Source organism: Diceros bicornis, chromosome 18 (genome assembly GCF_020826845.1).
Source record: "Diceros bicornis minor isolate mBicDic1 chromosome 18, mDicBic1.mat.cur, whole genome shotgun sequence".
NCBI lineage: Eukaryota > Metazoa > Chordata > Mammalia > Perissodactyla > Rhinocerotidae > Diceros > Diceros bicornis.
The window spans coordinates 1,277,095-1,293,488 of NC_080757.1; the positions used below are offsets into that span (position 1 = coordinate 1,277,095).

The 16,394-nt window shown below is 51.2% G+C and overlaps 1 protein-coding gene across 4 annotated transcripts in view; it reads right to left on the minus strand.

The window, feature by feature from the left end:
- The window catches only part of TOM1L2 (target of myb1 like 2 membrane trafficking protein), a 120,476-nt gene that overhangs the window by 16,706 nt on the left and 87,376 nt on the right, over window positions 1-16,394 (minus strand). For all 4 annotated transcript variants that reach the window (XM_058559536.1, XM_058559535.1, XM_058559538.1 and 1 more), the window contains exons 7-11: window positions 15,326-15,442; window positions 5,765-5,898; window positions 3,366-3,414; window positions 2,800-2,923; window positions 737-854 (exon numbers count right to left, since the gene is read on the minus strand). In XM_058559536.1, coding sequence (XP_058415519.1) covers window positions 737-854; window positions 2,800-2,923; window positions 3,366-3,414; window positions 5,765-5,898; window positions 15,326-15,442 — 542 coding nt within the window. The remainder of the gene's footprint in view (window positions 1-736; window positions 855-2,799; window positions 2,924-3,365; window positions 3,415-5,764; window positions 5,899-15,325; window positions 15,443-16,394) is intronic.

A 16,394-nucleotide genomic window follows, 5' to 3' on the forward strand; every position in this document is an offset into this window, starting at 1 on the left:
TAAAAGCAGCAGCCTCAGTGGCATTTGACAAGGAAGAAAGTCTCACGGTCTGGGACTAAGGTCTGTCACTGAGTATGAGGGTTGTCCTCCTCTGCTCCCTGACCTCTTTCACTGTATCCATTTTAAAACCAACATTTGCTGGTGAAGGGTGCATGGGGCCTTGGGTTTCTGGTCAACCTGAGCATGGGACTCAGAAAGCTGAATGCATCAAGATGCCAGGCCCCTGGGAAAGGTGGGGAAAAGCGTTCCTCACCTGCCTTTGGGCTGAACAGCAAGCTCAAAGCATGTTCTAGTGCTTCCCTGAGATGCAGGGGATTGTCTATTTTGGAATCAACTCCCCCAATTCCATATGGCTCATCCTGGTCAGAGCTGCTGTCAGGGAAGCCTCTGCCCACACCCCTAGGCAGGAAAACCATGCTGCTAGGAACCATTCACTCCCTGCCCAGCTGCATCCTCCTGGCTCCCAGTTCCTCCTGCAGATGAGGTTTCTGCAGCAGCACGGGGAGCAAAGGGAACAGCAGAGCACTCTCTGTGGCTGACAGGAGAAACCCAACTACAATCAAACCCAAGGCGGGGTGCAGTCAACATCTGTGTCTACTGCCCAGTCCTCACAGCCAAAGTTCTTGGTAGTCCTGGACCTGGTAAATAAAAGGCCTCTTTGTGTTGGCCTGTGACCAGACCTGGATCAATCGTTCCCCAATATCTTCCGAAAGCCACTAAAACAGGTCCCACATACGTCTTGCGTTGCTCGGGCAAGGAGTTCCCTCTCGTCTGGGCAAACATGTCAAAGCCGTCACGGGGGTTACACTGCTGGAGTGAACTGAGGGTGCCACTGACGCTCTCTGTCCCCAAGTCTGTGGCAACAAAACAAATGAGAGAAGGATGAGAACAAAATGTGGATCGTGGACTTCACGGAGGGTCCCAGAGTGAGGATGCCAGTTGGGCAGGTTCAAGTTCTACGGGGCGCTTGGGCAGAGGGAACATAGGACTTTGCTCAGCACTCCCAGCCCATCACGTGCAACAGTGGGGCCCAAACTGGGGAGAGAATAGCCACTGACCCCAAGCTGCTCAATGCGGGGAAAGGGTCATTATGAACGAAAGGGAGACTGCTGGCAGTGAGAAGGCAGGCTTGGGGCCAGTGCCCCTGCAGACTTCCCACAATGCCCTTGTCAGTGCATTCCTCATTAACTTCATCACAGTGTCTAAGGACCTGGGTCATTTACTCATTTGAGAAATATTTCTCAGGTACCCACCATGTTCAGAGCTAGATCCTAAGTGGACCATTGAATCTGATGTGGTGGTTGGCCTCAAGGTGCACACAGAGTAGGTGGGAGACAGAGAGACAACAGCAGTGCTTTGCTTGAGATAGCGAGAAAGACTCGAAACGGATACAAGAGTGGGTCTGTAAGGACGAGGGGGACTATGCTGCGGGAAGAAGCGATAAACGGCAGGTACAAAGGCACCGGGCCTGGAAGTCCTGGGTGAGTGAAGTGAACAAGGCTCATGGAGAGAGATTAAAGGAGGATGAGGCCAGAAATGCAGGTGGGAAGTGGTTGGTGAAGAGCCTCAAACGCCAGGTAAAGGAGTTGATGGGAAAACCACTAGACCTTTGTTAAGGAGGGAGGCAGGGGCCGGTTCAGTGGCATAGTGGTTAAGTGCACACGCTCCGCTTCAGCGGCCCAGGGTTCGCAGGTTCGGATCCCGGGCGCGGACCTACGCGCCACTGGTCAAGCCATGCTGTGGCAGGCGTCCCACACATAGAGTGGAGGAAGATGGGCACAGGTGTTAGCCCAGGGCCAATCTTTCTCAGCAAAAAGAGGAGGATTGGCAACAGATGTTAGCTCAGGGCTAATCTTCCTTACCAAAAGAAAAATAAACAAGAACAGGAAGGAGGCAACAGAATTCAATTTGAATTTTGGGTATTATATCTGGTATATCTGGTATTATACATGCTAGATGAACTGAAGGCAGAGAAATCTGTTCTGAAAGAGAAACAGTGGCTACAGATACATGAGATAATTAGAAGCTAGAATTATAGCAACTGAGGCCACTAAATAAAAGCTCAATTCAATTAAGTGAAATGAAGGTATAAAGATAAATATTAAGAAAAAAAGAAAACAGAAAAGCAAGGTAGAATAAAGATTTTTGAGAGGGCCATGCTTATTATTTCAAGACTATCATTCTGTTATAAATTGATGTCATCCAGTGTATTTGTAGCTTGTAGGGTCATATACACACTTTTAAACCGAATGAACTGTGGAGAAGTGGTGAGTTTCTTTGGTTTTAGGTTTCAGACAAGAGAGCACTTTAGGTTGTTGTTAGTTCAAGGGGAGCAAATATATCAGTGCCATCTCTTCCTGCTTCCAAGCCCGTGGCAGACATCAGCAATCAATCACAAACTCATCTTCAGCATCCTTCTTAGACCTGTGTTCCAATGAGCTCAAACCTATTTGCCATCCTTGGCCTAGTTGATATTGAGAGGGAAATCACTTCTACTACAGGGAATATTCCAGATAAAACAAAGCAGCCACCTTTCTTTAAAAAGCAAACACCTTCCAGTTCCTTAGAACTCCCCCCACCCATGCCTTCCAACAGGTATAAACTTTAAGTTTAGGGAAAGAAGTTATGAACTGAAGGTGGTACAATTGGCCAGGACTCAGGAATACACTTTCCCATGGATTCCCCAAAAAGCTCTCTTCAGGCCTTCCAACAAAGAGAGATAAAGGGGCCCTCAGCCCAGATTCACATCCAGGAAGTAGCCTGCAAAGGAGGCCCTTTCCACCCCTAGGAGACACTCACCCAGGCCTGCAAGCTGGGAGGAGAGGGAAGATGGGGGTGCCGTGTTCCCCACCATTGGGCTCACGACGGCTGGAGACCCCGGCCCCAGATCTATTAAGTTGTCTTCGGTCACTTCATTCAGTACCTGTCAGAGCATGAGACAGTGGTGAGCCCCAGAGCGTCAGGCTCCAAGGCAAGGGCCAGCAGGCACCACACAGGGTTCCAGAGGAAAAGCATCGACACTGCACCAATACGGGAGCAAGGCAGTTTCCCTCACTCCGACTTCAGGGGTCCACAGTGGGCCCTGGCTGTTAGTGAGCCCCTGCCCACTGGTCCTCCCCCCACTTAAAGGAGGCAGGCTGAATCAGTCCCCAGAACAGCGACTGCCCTGGGAACTGTAACTTGGGGCTTCCTTGCGATCCTCCTGCCAGGGATGTGCTTGCTAGCTCTTCCTCCGTATCCCATCAACCAGAGCTTGCTCTTCAATTACCCAAATATTTACACCCCAGTTAGAAAAACGAAGTGGGACCAAACTGAGGCAGGTCTCCTGGCCTCCAGAGATGAGAGAATTCTGAAGGAATACTTACTCCGTTACTGGCATTTTGAACTGATCGGCCCGACCTGTATCGTTCGAACCTAATGGGGGAAGGGAAAGCACAGTAAGGAGAGATGGATGACTTGGCACTGTGATGCTCACTGGTCCTGTGAAGAGCTTCTGGAGGCCGAGGGCCCTGGGAGCCAGCAGAGACTGAGGCTTCAGCTCTGGGAAAGGAGACCAACCAGCCCCATTTCGGGGGGCCAGAGGGAGTGGACTCATAAACGCACAACTTTACCATGCCTTCCTCTGCATGGGGCTCCCCCAGAGGATGATCAGCCTCCCAGCCTCGCCCACGGGCACCCTGAGGTGAGGGAGGAGGGTGTTGGTTGGCACATCTAGGAGGCCATTATAAGCACCCCTCACTGTCCCCTCACACCCTGGGCCCAGAGTGTTCCTCTTGCCCCTGAAGGGGGAGGCGGGGCCAACCACTTTACCTGAGGGCATCTCAGATGTCTCTCTGCAAAGCCAGGCAAGAAGTGCAGCCCCTCTCTATTTCATAGAGCAGTGCTGGGGAGTAATTAGCTGACGTCACTAAAATGCCTCTGGCTCACCTTGTTGGAGGAAAGGGGGTGGGCACGCACAGGGTGGGCACCTACAGGAGGAAGACATGCCCAGGCCTCTGGCCTCGTGCAAAGGCTCCCCAGTAGCTGCAGGAGGGTTAGGCCAACCATGAGGGGCTGCCAGCCAGTCTCCTTGCCCAGTCAGTTGGCTGCAGACTGGCCGAGGATGGGACTTGGCCTGCAGCAACTGCAGAAAGGCTCTCCTTTCCCATACCCAATCATTCTCATACCAGGTGGGCAATAGAAGAGCAATTGCGAGATGCGTGTGTGGCTGCCGTTGCATTTAACAGTTCCAAAATGCCATGGGCAAAGAGGTAGCTAAAAGACTTGTTCCAGCTGGAGCCTGGAGAAACCAGGCTTTACTGAGATTTGCTGCTCCACATTGGTCTCCCCACTTGCTGGGATGGCGCCTGGTGAGCAGGGATCCCCAGGAGGGACAATCTGATTAGGTGATGTGTTGCAACTGTGGTTTTAAGACTCGTGTGGTTTTTTTCAACCATGGTCCATAAGGAGAACAGGAATATTAACACATCTGAAAAGTTTCTAATCCTGGAGTACCTTTCCCACACCCTCCTCAAGGGACAATTAGTCTTATCAAAGGCACACTAGCCAGAATGACGTCTTAGGGCTGCTGGCCCCAGGCTTTGCCTCTGAATTCGTGGAAACACTGGAACTGGCAGACTTGGGTGAAAATGCCCATATTAGCCCCTGTCATCCTATTCTAGAAGGGGCTAAAATGGGTTTAAGACGTTAAAAGCCAACACCATGTAAAGTGGAGAAACTGGAACCACATGGCAAGGGGTCTCAGGCTGGGAGTTGAGGCACCTCAGATCTGCTCCTATCCTCTAACCGACACACCCATGGGTGGCCCCACATTTTTACTGCAGGTTTCTTCAGATGGACACAGGGCCACCGGTCCCTACTGCTATAGTCAAAGCTGAGACAAAGCCCAGGGTTGTGACAACCACAGCAAAATCATCCTCTAAGCCCCCAAAAGCAAGTATCTGTCACACCGACCCAAAATGATGCCAGATCATCATGGTGTGAGTCAGCAGGGGATCAGGCCTCAGACTTAGGAGAAGGCTGGCCCAGTCAACGTGCTTTCTGGTGCCGACGCTGGGTAACTCAGGAGGCTCGGGTGCCTCATCAGAGCGGTGTGATGATAACCGTGCTTGCCATTACACCGCCTGTTGAAAACGGTGTCTGAATAAGATGCTTTGCACTTCTTCTCAAGGGAAGGTTTTGGAAAGAGAAAAGAATTTGCAAGTTTGTTACCTCAAATCCAAAAATGACGTGACTGCAGAAAGGACCGAGATGCACGCGCGTGCGCTTCCCCGCGCAGCAGCACCCACCACTCACACCCTGCCTGCTGCTGAACACTCCAGACGCGCTGACATTTGCAAAGGGAGGGAAAAATCTCTCTTTTTTTCTTTTTTTAAAGATGGGAAAGAGGAAATCTTTTTTCCTTAGTAGAGACTTTTTTCCCCTTTAATCCTTTTCAAATTTAAAGGATCTTCAAAGGAGCAGGTGTGAAGCTCCAGAGTCCCCAGGTCCCCCAATCCTCCTCCTCCCGGGGCTGGGGCTACTGAGGAAGGCAGAGCAGTCTGAGGCTTACACAGGGCAGAGCCTAATTCTGTGTGTCACCTTCCTGCTGCTAGGTTCCCAGGAGAACAAGAAGCGTTTTCGCTGCCATCTGGGAACAAATTAGCATCTCTGATGAGTATTTTCCCACTCTAATCTCTCTCTCTCTCTCTCCTTTATTTATGGAAAAAATCCCTCTGTTATGGCAACAATCTTTTCAAGGGAAAAAAAGGAGCCTGGCGCTCACCTTTCATATCGGAGAAAGACATTGTTGAGGTCGTCATTGACGTGCAGCAACTCCTCAGTGACCTCCTCGTTGGACACTCGGGAGACGAGCTCCACGATGCGCTGCTGCATGGCCCGGCAGGTCCTGTTCAGCTCCTGGGGACACACACACCTCTGGCTAGCCTGCTGGGTACACTTTTTGTCACATTCTCTTTACTTTGGAAAAATGTGTACTGATTCTTAAAAGTCACAAAAGGGGTATGTGCTTGTCCATAAAGCCAGACTGGTGTGAAGGATGCAAAGTGCAAGGCCCACCCCCACTGCTTCTTCCTACCCCAGAGGAAACAAGCTCTTTTTCAATAGATAGACAAACGTCCTCACATATGTACTGTTGTATGTACAGAAGTACACGTCTGTATAAATCGTTTTAAAAATATAAGGATATGATTCTCTGCAGCTTGCTTTTTCTCTTCAACAAAATACTCCACACGCCTCTCCCTATCACTTTGTCAGACTGCCTCATCCTTTTGTGTGCCTCATAACGTCTTTCACTATTCTTCTACTGTTGGGCATTTAGGTTATGGTCTCTCTTTTTTTGGCTCACTCACATAACCACAGCCATGAACACTTGTATATATACATGCTTATGCATTTGTGCCAGCACTTCCATAGAATGAGCTCCTGGAAGTGGAATTTCTGGGTGAAAGGGTAGGGTCATTTAGAATATTGATTGGTAATAGTAAAAGATCCTTCAAAAAGACGAGATCAGTTTATTCATACTCCCAGCAACAGCATGAGTATATTTTATGACTGCATTAGGCACATTTCAGTGGAATGTCTGCCATCTTACTGAGGTCTCAGAGGCTCAGCAAGCTCCCACATGGCTCCCCGGTTGGCCAAAGGTGATGCTCATGAATCCCCAGTCACCATCAGAGCCCTCTCTACCCTTAGAAGCAACGTCTCCCTGAAGATAGGCCCTTATCGCTTTATGGCCTGGCTTCCTCGGGCCTTCCCTGCTCTGGACGGCAGCCTGACTCATGTTCTCATTGCAACTTGCTTGTGGAGGCCCCTCAAACACCTGCCAGGGCTCCTTGCCATCCTGTATGCCACAAAGAGGACCTTACAGAGGTGGGAACTGGCAGCCCCACTGGGCTGGCCCCACAGCATCCCTGCCTACAGGAACTGCCTATGGAAAAAGCTCCAGGTCCCAATGGGCCATCCAGGGTGAAGCAGAGGTAAGATGCTGTCTTACCTACCTGGACACTGGAGGCAGCTAAAGACCCAGTGAGTGAAGGGAATAACAGATGAAGCAGAGGTCCTTCCTTCTCACAGCTCAGCCTTAAAACTACCACCTTTTGCAAATGTTTCTGGCAGAAGTAACTGCCCTATTGGCCGCAGACACACATGATCTCTGTTCATAATCTGTGCTGAACATATATAATCTCTGCTGAACATAATCTGGCTAGCTTGGCTAGAAGGTTTCTCCTCCTACCAGATCATAAACTCTGGGAAAGAGGTGCCGTTATTCATCCCCTGGGGAGGCCCTCAAGCCCTGCACTGGCCACACACAGGGCAAAGGGCCAGTACTCATCTGCTGAGTCGGGTTGCTGAGGTGGTCAAACGCAAAGCAGGGAATTGACAGTGCCCCCCAACCCCCACGCCCCACAGTGCCCACCACACTATTAGAGTTGGCCTCCTTATCCGCCTCCCCCTCTAGACCAAGCTCCTGGAGGTTAGAGATGGCATCTCTTGTCCCCATTTCCTGAGTACGCATGACTGGCACATGGGAGCCACTCCTTGATTGCTTTTGAGAGAATTAATTAATGAAGGCAAGTTGCATTCCTTCCATCCACACTTAGTCCAAGGTATCCAATAGTGTTCCCTTACACGTGCGTGTGCATACACACCTCTCCTTCACTGCTGAAGGGCAATGAGTGTCCTAGGCTTATCAGAACAAGGTAGGGACACTTTGACAGACCTGCCCATCACAGAGTGAATAGATCATGGCCAGCCAGACACCAGGCCTGGACACTGCTTCTGTTGTCCCTCCTGGTTCTGCCTGTGGGGGCTCCTTCCCCAAGAGTGAGGGCAGCTGAGGAAAGAAGCCTGGTCCATGTGGGTCAGCCTAGAATCACCCCAGTACAGGTGTATTTTTCAAGACAGAAGGTACCTAGATTTAGGCAGCTGGGTAGAGAATAGTCCGGTGTTCACCTTAAGAAAAAAAGCTTCATTTGGAGATTCTCTGGCTTGCTGGGCTGTCTATCTGGCTATGGAAACATTGCCCTTTGTTTTGGTTCTACCCTGTTGCTAGCCCTCTGCACAGCCAGAATGGTGCTGTCAGTGTCTCTTGGTCAACGGGGACAGTAAGCCCAGTGTCTGGACCTTCTAGTTTTGTTATGAACAGATCCGCACTCTTGTTTTTCCTAAGACTCACATTTTAGGTTTGGAGAAGGCAGGATTATCCCTGGAAATACGGTGCTTCTAGCAAGTCACCGGATACTCACAATCCCTCTCTCCCTCCTCCTGACCTGGTGCTGCAAGTGCCAGCTGCACCCAGGTCAGATCAGCCTAGGCAGGTGGTAACACTCCTGTCAGCAGCAGAGACGCAGGGCAGGGGGAGCTCAGAGCCAGGCTGGGGCTGGAGGGGAAGCATGGGGATCTTGACTCTAAAGTGCTCTGAACCCTTGGTCCACCCAAACCACAAGCTCCCCATCACTGTCCTGGCTCAGTGATCCACATCAGCTTAGCCTTCTTCCCAGCACTCTCCACTCAGAGAAGGGGGAATTCCTGTTCATCCGCAATCTAATTTTCCCTCTCTAGGACTCATCCCAGCCCCAATGACCCAGCAGTAAGCATTTATAACCATAGAGACAAGTGTTAAAATTAATAACAAGAGATGACAACCAAAAATTAATTGCAGAGGACACTAATGTCCAGAGAAGAGTGAAACACCACAAAACACCCACTGTCTACCATTATGAATGGTTCATGTCCCCAGGCCAGCCAGGAGAGCAACACTCGAGAGCCAGCCTGGGCCTCGGGGCCTGTCAGGGTCTCCATTTGTGATGGATTGGCACACGATAACTGCCGTGGGTGCCGAAAGACACTCACAGGTCAAATCCAGTCACCCAAGGACGATTACAGACACAAGAAAGCCAACAGCACAGCGGAAACCCTAATTACAGAAATAAAGTACGCTCATGAGTGACGCTAAAATGAAGCCAGGCTCTCAACATTATACGTAAATAAATAAATAAATGCCTGAACTTATGAAAGAAGCAATCGCATTAGACCATGTGAAGCATCCTGACAGCTAGGACTGAAGTGAACAATGTAAATAATCACAGAATCTGTAATATCGTTAGACTGCAGGGAGCATCTACTTAGGGCTCACAAGAGAGCATCGATTCCGTTTAACTTTAAAAGACTAGCCCCCTGCTAACAACAGAAAAGACATGTGGCCAATACTTGGGCAAGTCTTGCCCAGCACTTTGGAGGGAATGCTGGAGACCTGGCCAGAGAGCTGGGGACGGAAGAGCAGGACAGCTGGGGCCAGGCGACAGAGGAAAGAGGACCAGTGCCCACCTGTCAGCTGTCTGCCACGAACCTTTCCTGGGCCACCATGCGTGTCCCTCCCCTCCCTGGGTGCGCACATGCCCGGTGCAGATGAGACCAGCACTAGAGGTGTCTGCAAAAAATCTCTGATAAGCAATGCAAAGCCTGGAGCCCTACGTTGGGGAGGGAAAAGGGAAGAGGTCAGTCACTTTCCATCCACACTGCAGGCCAATTCCAAGACGCAGGCCCCACAAGCCAGGGGTCTGTAGCAGCACGTCATGGGAAACAAGTCCAAGGCCACCCAGCCCTGCAGAAGCTTGTGGCATCACGTTCTAGAGCCCACAGGCCTTCTCCAAACACACTTCAGACTTCTTAGAATTGCAGAAGGCCTCAGGCACTAGCCCGCACTGCTCGAGGCCCCTGAGGAGTTGGCCCTCTGCCTGCAATGTTCCTCTCCTCCTTTTTCATCAAATTCCTACTCATCCTTCAAGGCCCCAGGAAATTCCCCCACTCCAACACTTAATCACAAAAATTTTCAAATGCAGAGCAAAGCTGAAAGAATTTTATAGTGGACACCATATACCCAACGCCTAGATTCCACCATTAACATTTTACGGTGCCAGTATTACCACACGTCTACCCAGTTACCCATCTTCCTAACCACCCAGAATGTTTTCTGAGGACCTCCCCACCCATCCCTCCTCAAGACTCTCACAGCACTCTGGACACACCTCTACTCAGCGCTGCCGCCCCATGTCAGCAGAGCTTCTCCAGCAGAGCCTCTGGCTTGTCCTTACCTCCAGCAAGCGAAGATCAGCCCCTACCTCCACCCTAAACAGCAGAAGCCCAGGGACAAAGAGCAGGCCACAAGGATGGTCCACCAAAGACAAACGAGAACCAAACCAGATCCCTCAGAAGACTGCAGGGAACATCTCAGAAACATGGCTCCAAACACCCAAAGCACCAGAACCACCAAATGGAAGAGGGCAGGGCTGGATTCAGTCTCCCCGCCAGAGCCCAGTCCCTCCTGGATGCTGGGGACCAAATGGCAGGCAGCAAGGAGCCGTGCCTGGATCAGCTCTCCAGGCCTCCAGCACTCCTGGGCCTGTTTCTCCCTGGGGAAAACAAAGGGGTTGGAGAAGTGATGAAGCTCTGGAGAGGGCCACTGGGGCACCTCCACCGCATGGAGTTCGGGGCTCCCCACCCTACGGCACTCAGGGCTGCTCTGCTTGTACCTATTTTAAACATTGCGATTCTCTGTAGAATTCTACTTGTGGAGAAAAGGGTTTTATTACTTTACAGAAATGTTTGGAAAGTGCTAGACGATTTCTGAGACCTCTGCTAGCTCTGATCTTATGACCTCGGCTTGGAGGAAGAACGAGACCCAAGGGCACAGAATGCAGTAATCTCATGGACTGCAAGCCCAGAAACATCTGCTTTGGCCTAGCATTCGCTGCCTCACCCCCCACTGCCTTCAGCTGGGGTGGTAGGCGAGATAGCGCCAACCCCACAGGCAGAGCCTCGCATGCTCTGATCCCAGAGAAGCACGCAGGGGCCTTCCAAAGAGCTTCTCCTAAACACAGGCCCACCTAGCCTGGCCTGGGGCTTCTGAATCAGGGATCTCCAGGGGTCTCTACAGACAGTAAGTTTTACCATTTCCTTGCTCAACCTTTTAAGCTACTGTCTTAAAAAAAAATTAAACAGGAAAAAAAAAAGGCAAAGAGATTGAAGCGGAGAGGAGGACCAGAACATTAAGGTTTCTGCCACCACAAACGCCAGCCAGCCATCCACATGGCCTCCCGGGGCGGCGGGCATCCACAGCCAGACCATGGCAGGTGTAGCCTCCCTCCACCTCCAAAACACCCAGACAGAGCGATTCTCCTCTGGTCCTAAGACATTGAGAGCCTACGGTTTGCCCAGGTCGTCCCTCCCACTGTGCAGCAGTAGGACAGGAGTTTCCTAACCGCTGAAGATTTCAGCTTTGGCCTCCTTCTCTGTCTGCTTCTCAACAGAGGGGAGAACAGCTGGTCACTGCTCTTTGTGCAGAAGCCCTCCATCCATCAAAACATCCTATTAAAATATCCTCTCTTTTCTGTCTAATTAATCCCAATGCCTTTATCTTTTCTTCAAGGGATATTCTCATCCCCACCTCACAAAACAATCTTTTAATCATCTTTATGGGTTTCCTCTGAACCCTCTCCAAGTTCTAAGGAGCATGGAATAAAGTTCTGAAGATCTGCCTTCTACAGCTGCAAAGGAGAGGGGAGGGAGAAGAAATTCTTTGTTGAAGAGAAAGGGGGAATAATGAAGCTAAACCTGTAGAATAAACTAGATTTCTCTAGAGAAAATGGTCCTGGCCATCCTGTTTTTTATGAAATAAGATGCAAGAAGCAAGAAGGGATATACCATCTGTTACTTGAAGAAACAACATGGAGGAGGGCTTCTTTTATTATCTGATGGGTGGCCATGTAGGAATGCCTATTTTTGGCATTGTTGGATTAATTAAAAGTTATTATTAATTAAAGACAAAGCTCGAGAGGCTAATTTGGGAGAGACAGAGGGCACCAGATGACAGCATCAGGATCTTTAAAGAATCCAAAAAGTTGGACTCACAGGCTGCAGCTGAGGGCATGAACTTTAGCAGACACAGATAAGAGTCTCAAATTTTAGGCCTGGACCCAAGTGCCCACACACAGGATGGGGAACATATGGCTTAACAGCCACATGAAAAAGAGATGGAGGGTTTTTAGTTGATGAATGTGTGCCTTCTGTGGAGAACTGCCCTGGTCATCCACTAGGTGGGTTGCCAACAGCCATATCTGTACCACATAGAGATCAGGCCACAGGAGGGGCTTATGGCAGTCTTCAAATATTTAAGGACCTACCAAGTGAGAGAGGAATTGGTCTTGTTCTGCTGTTAAAGAAGACAGACCAGGGCAGCAGTTCTTGGGAGACAGACTTGAGCACGATGTGTGGAAGGGGGTGCCGATAATAATCACAGAAGCTCCGGCTTGGGGACAACTTGCCTGTGCCTGGCACTGTGCTAGCACTTTAACAGATTTCCTGTCCTTCCAAGGCGACAAGGATCACTCCAGGCTCCGACGGGTAGGTGACTTGCCTAGTATCAGCCAGCAGTTGAACGTGGATGTGAACCCAGTGATTTCTAAGCCCTTGCTCCTGCCCTGCTGCGCTGCTTCTCAAAGTCTAACTAAAACGTGTCTTTGGAAATGGAAGTGCTTCCACGGGCTGACACGAACAGCCTGTCATTGAGGATGTTAAGGAAAATGAGGCAGGTACCACCAGGAAAGCTGCTGTCAAGGGAATCTGAACGCAGGTGTGGAGCTGGACTTAGTCGCCTGGAGGTCTCTCCTAACTCAGAGAGTGAAGGGTTCCACACGGTGGCCGAGAGGCGCTGCTGTGATTCCTCTGGGCATCCCGCCTCACTTTCTGCGGGGGCTCCAGCTAAGCTGACAGCACAGCATGGTGGAGGGGCCTCAGCCTCCCTCAACCACAAGTCATTCACCCACGAGTCCTCAGGCAGACAGCTCTCTCCACCAAGCTTCCCCGCTCTGCCGGGCTGTGGCACGGCTATACCTGATGGTGCTTTGCGACGCGCCGGAAGCAGTCAGGACATAACCTGCCCATGATTATGGTCGGCCACACCAGTGCATCCCGGGGCTGACCCCTTCAATTTCCTCTCTTCCCATTTCCTCTACCTCCCACTCAGCAATTTACACTCAAGTGGGGAGCAGCTTCTGTTGGCATGAGCATTTGGGTTGGCGACAAGTGTGTTTATTTCCATGGCCCTGGCCAGCACTGTGAGCTGGACTGCTTCCACCCTGGGCAATCTGGTGCCCGTCAGCTCTGCTGGGGGGTCCTCAGGGCACATTCTGATACCTTCACTTTCCAAGCAGACTGTGGCATTTTCCCACGTGGAAGGCTTGCCGTTCAGTGTGGCCCCGACCCTGGGAGACCCTGCCTGGCTGGCTTCTGACCGCCAGGGGAAGAGGCGGAGGAGAGACGTCAGGAGTGACTGAGGAGCAAGGCCAGCAGCCAGGAGAGCCACGTCTGTTCACACAGAGCTGCCGACTCCTGAATCTCCCGTGCTGAAAGGACGACCTCACACTGGCACCCAGAACCCTTCCTGCTTTGTTTGGTTTATGGGACAGCAGTGAGAGCTGGCAGGCTCAGAGCCGGAGCACAACAGAGGGAAGGAGAACATCATGGGAAGCAGCCTATTTTTGAAAACTGCGCTGACTCCAGGTGATTAGGTTCTGTTTGTCTTGGCTGACAGGCTTGTGCTAAAACACACACACACAGACACACACAGACTCACTCTCTCTCTCTGCTCTGGCTGTCTGGAAACATGCTGGTTTTGTTCAGCCTACCCCCTGCTGCCAGGGGCTCAGCTCTGTCCACTGCAAACCCGCCAGCAGGAATTCTGATGCTGACACAGCAAAAAGCTGTCTCAGGAGGCCCTCTCAGTTTCTGGACTGATTTCAGATTTCTGTGCCTCGGGTAATGCCTTGAAGAATCCCCCTCCTTCCCCTCAGACTAGGAATGGAGGCCAATGATGCATCAGTGGGACGCTGGGTCCCATGGAGTGTGGCGTGTGGACAGCTGGACCTGCTGAACTGAGGCAAGCCTGGTCTGCTGCAGGAGGTCTGGGAACTAGAGAGGGGCCACTCAGGGTTCCTTGCTCGGACTGGCTGAAGGTGCTTATCTCGGCTTCAAGAGCAGTCTGATGTCATGGTTTCACGGAGATGAGCTGTTTTCCTGTCTGTCTTCTGTACTAGGCTGTGAGCTCCTCCAGAGCAGGGACCACAGCCCATGCATCTCTGTGACCCTAGGGCTTTGCTCTGTGTTAGGCCTGGGGTGTGCCTCCACCCACCCTCACCCCCAGGAGCTGATGGCTTCGGAGGATGAAGGGGGCATAACAAGAAGCAGTCTGGGACCACGCGCAGCCACTCAGGCTGTGTACACTCCTGAGGGACAGGGCAATTAGAGCCGAGCCTTCACAGGCTGCAAGTCTGTGCCAACAACAGGGTGGGAGGCATGGCACTTAGAGGGCCAAGACTGACGACTCTGAGTGTCAGACGAGAATAGCAGCAGCAGGCACACCGTGAGGCACTTAAACCAGTTCGCCAAGCCGGTCTGGCTCCTGACCTGTTCACTCAATCTTGCCTCCTGCTGAAAAGATCTGGCACTTGTAGTTTACAGCATTCTTTCTCCACCCCTCCAGAAGGTCACTGCTTCTGAGGGCAGTGCCACTGCCACTTTCTACAAATACCAGAGTCGGGTGTGGTGGAGATCTGGTCACTAGCTCCGGACCTGGCCGGCCTGTGAAACAGGCCTAAGGCAGAATCTCTGACTCCAGTCTGAGTGAGGTCCTGTGGGCCAGCCCTGCTCCCAGACCCTCTTCTGCTGTGCTCCCAGACCTACAGGGTGTCCAGAGGCAGAGAGGCCAGGTAGCAACAGACCGTTAGGAACTATAATGTGAGCCAGCCTCAGCCTGGGACTCCTCCGTGTCTGGGAAAAGAAAAGCAGCTTCAGCTGCATCTCAGGCTCAGCACGTCTGGGGTGAGGGGTGACTACAAGGGCTCCTACGTGCGGGAAAGGCTGAAGGTCCTGTCGCAAATGTTCAACACATGATGTTCAGGGAGCAAAGTGATACACAAAATCATATATATATCATCTCAACTACTTTTGAAATAAAAATAAACATAGTAAAAAGTCTGAAAGAAAATACATCAAAACATTGACAGTGGTTATTTGTGGATGCTAGGATTAAAGAAAATTATTATTTTCTTTGTTGTACTTCATTTTTCTTTTGATGGGCAGGTATTCTGCAGTTGGCATTTTATAATCAGGAAAAAAACGTTTTTAAGGAAAATAAAAAAGAGAGAGCCTGGTGTTGGCCTCTGACCATTCCTGGGAAGCGTGAGGCTGAGTGTGGGCTTACGTGGACTCAGTCCCTCCCTCACTGCATCCCCAGGCCCAGAGCTTCCCTAAGATGAGGTCCCCTCACCTGCAGCAACTCCAGATCTGATGAGTCCTCCTGCCCAGGGACCATTTCTGTTAACATCTCGGACATGACTTTCGTGTTTCCTCGAACGACGTCTAGTTCACTCCGCAGCCTGGCAATCTGTTCAGGCGGGAGGAAGGAAAGCAGGAAGGAGAGGTCAGTCAACTTGTACATGGCTGGTGACAGTCCCATTCACTGTATACCTAGGTCACATTTCTGAATGAGTACAGCAGAAGCAGCCTCTCGTCTCACTCCAGTCTGTGTGTGAAGGTGATGGCAGCTCTGAGAGAACTGAATGGGGGATTGAGGCCACCCCAGAAGGCCCTGGTTACCAAGTTTGTCATCGGAGACCCTGCCCCTGACACTGAGGCAGTGCTGTGCCGGGAAGGAGCGCTGGGTCCACAGGAGACTGAGCTGGTGTGCAGTCGGCTCTCCCTCCACAGGACCTTGAGTAGGGAATTAATCTCTCAGGCCTCCTTTCTGCTCTTTCAAGTGCAAGTGGTGGCGTGCGTGATCGCCAAGGTCCCTTCAGGACTGGGATCCTCGTTGAAGAACCTAACAGTTATAGACTCTGGCCCCTAGGAGTTTATAATCTAAATACTGTGGTCCTCTGAGAGGCTGGCCATCGTTAACTGCACTCTTCTGATGTGGCAAGAGCGAGGGAGAGGGACCAAGAGAAGACTACAGGGGAGACCCCCTACCCACCCAGCTCCCACCAAGGAATAACACGACCCCCTAAAAGCCATCAATTTACCCATCCAACAGAGCTCCCCAAAGCCTGGACCCAAGCAAAGGCCTGGGCCATCTCTCCTGCAGCAGGGACACCATAAGAGATGGACCGTAACCTCTCTGAGCCTCAGTTTCCTCACCTATGGAAAGGTGATAATAATGCCCACACTTCACAGGACTGCCGTGAATAACTGACGTGAAAACGCCCCGACAGTGCTGGCACACACATACACCCAACACTAGGTCCTTTTCTTGCTAGAACACCCAGAGAGCTGGATTTTGCTATCATTCCTAATTGCATTTTGACCCAGCTCAAGCGACACCTCCTCTCCTCAGTGAAGCC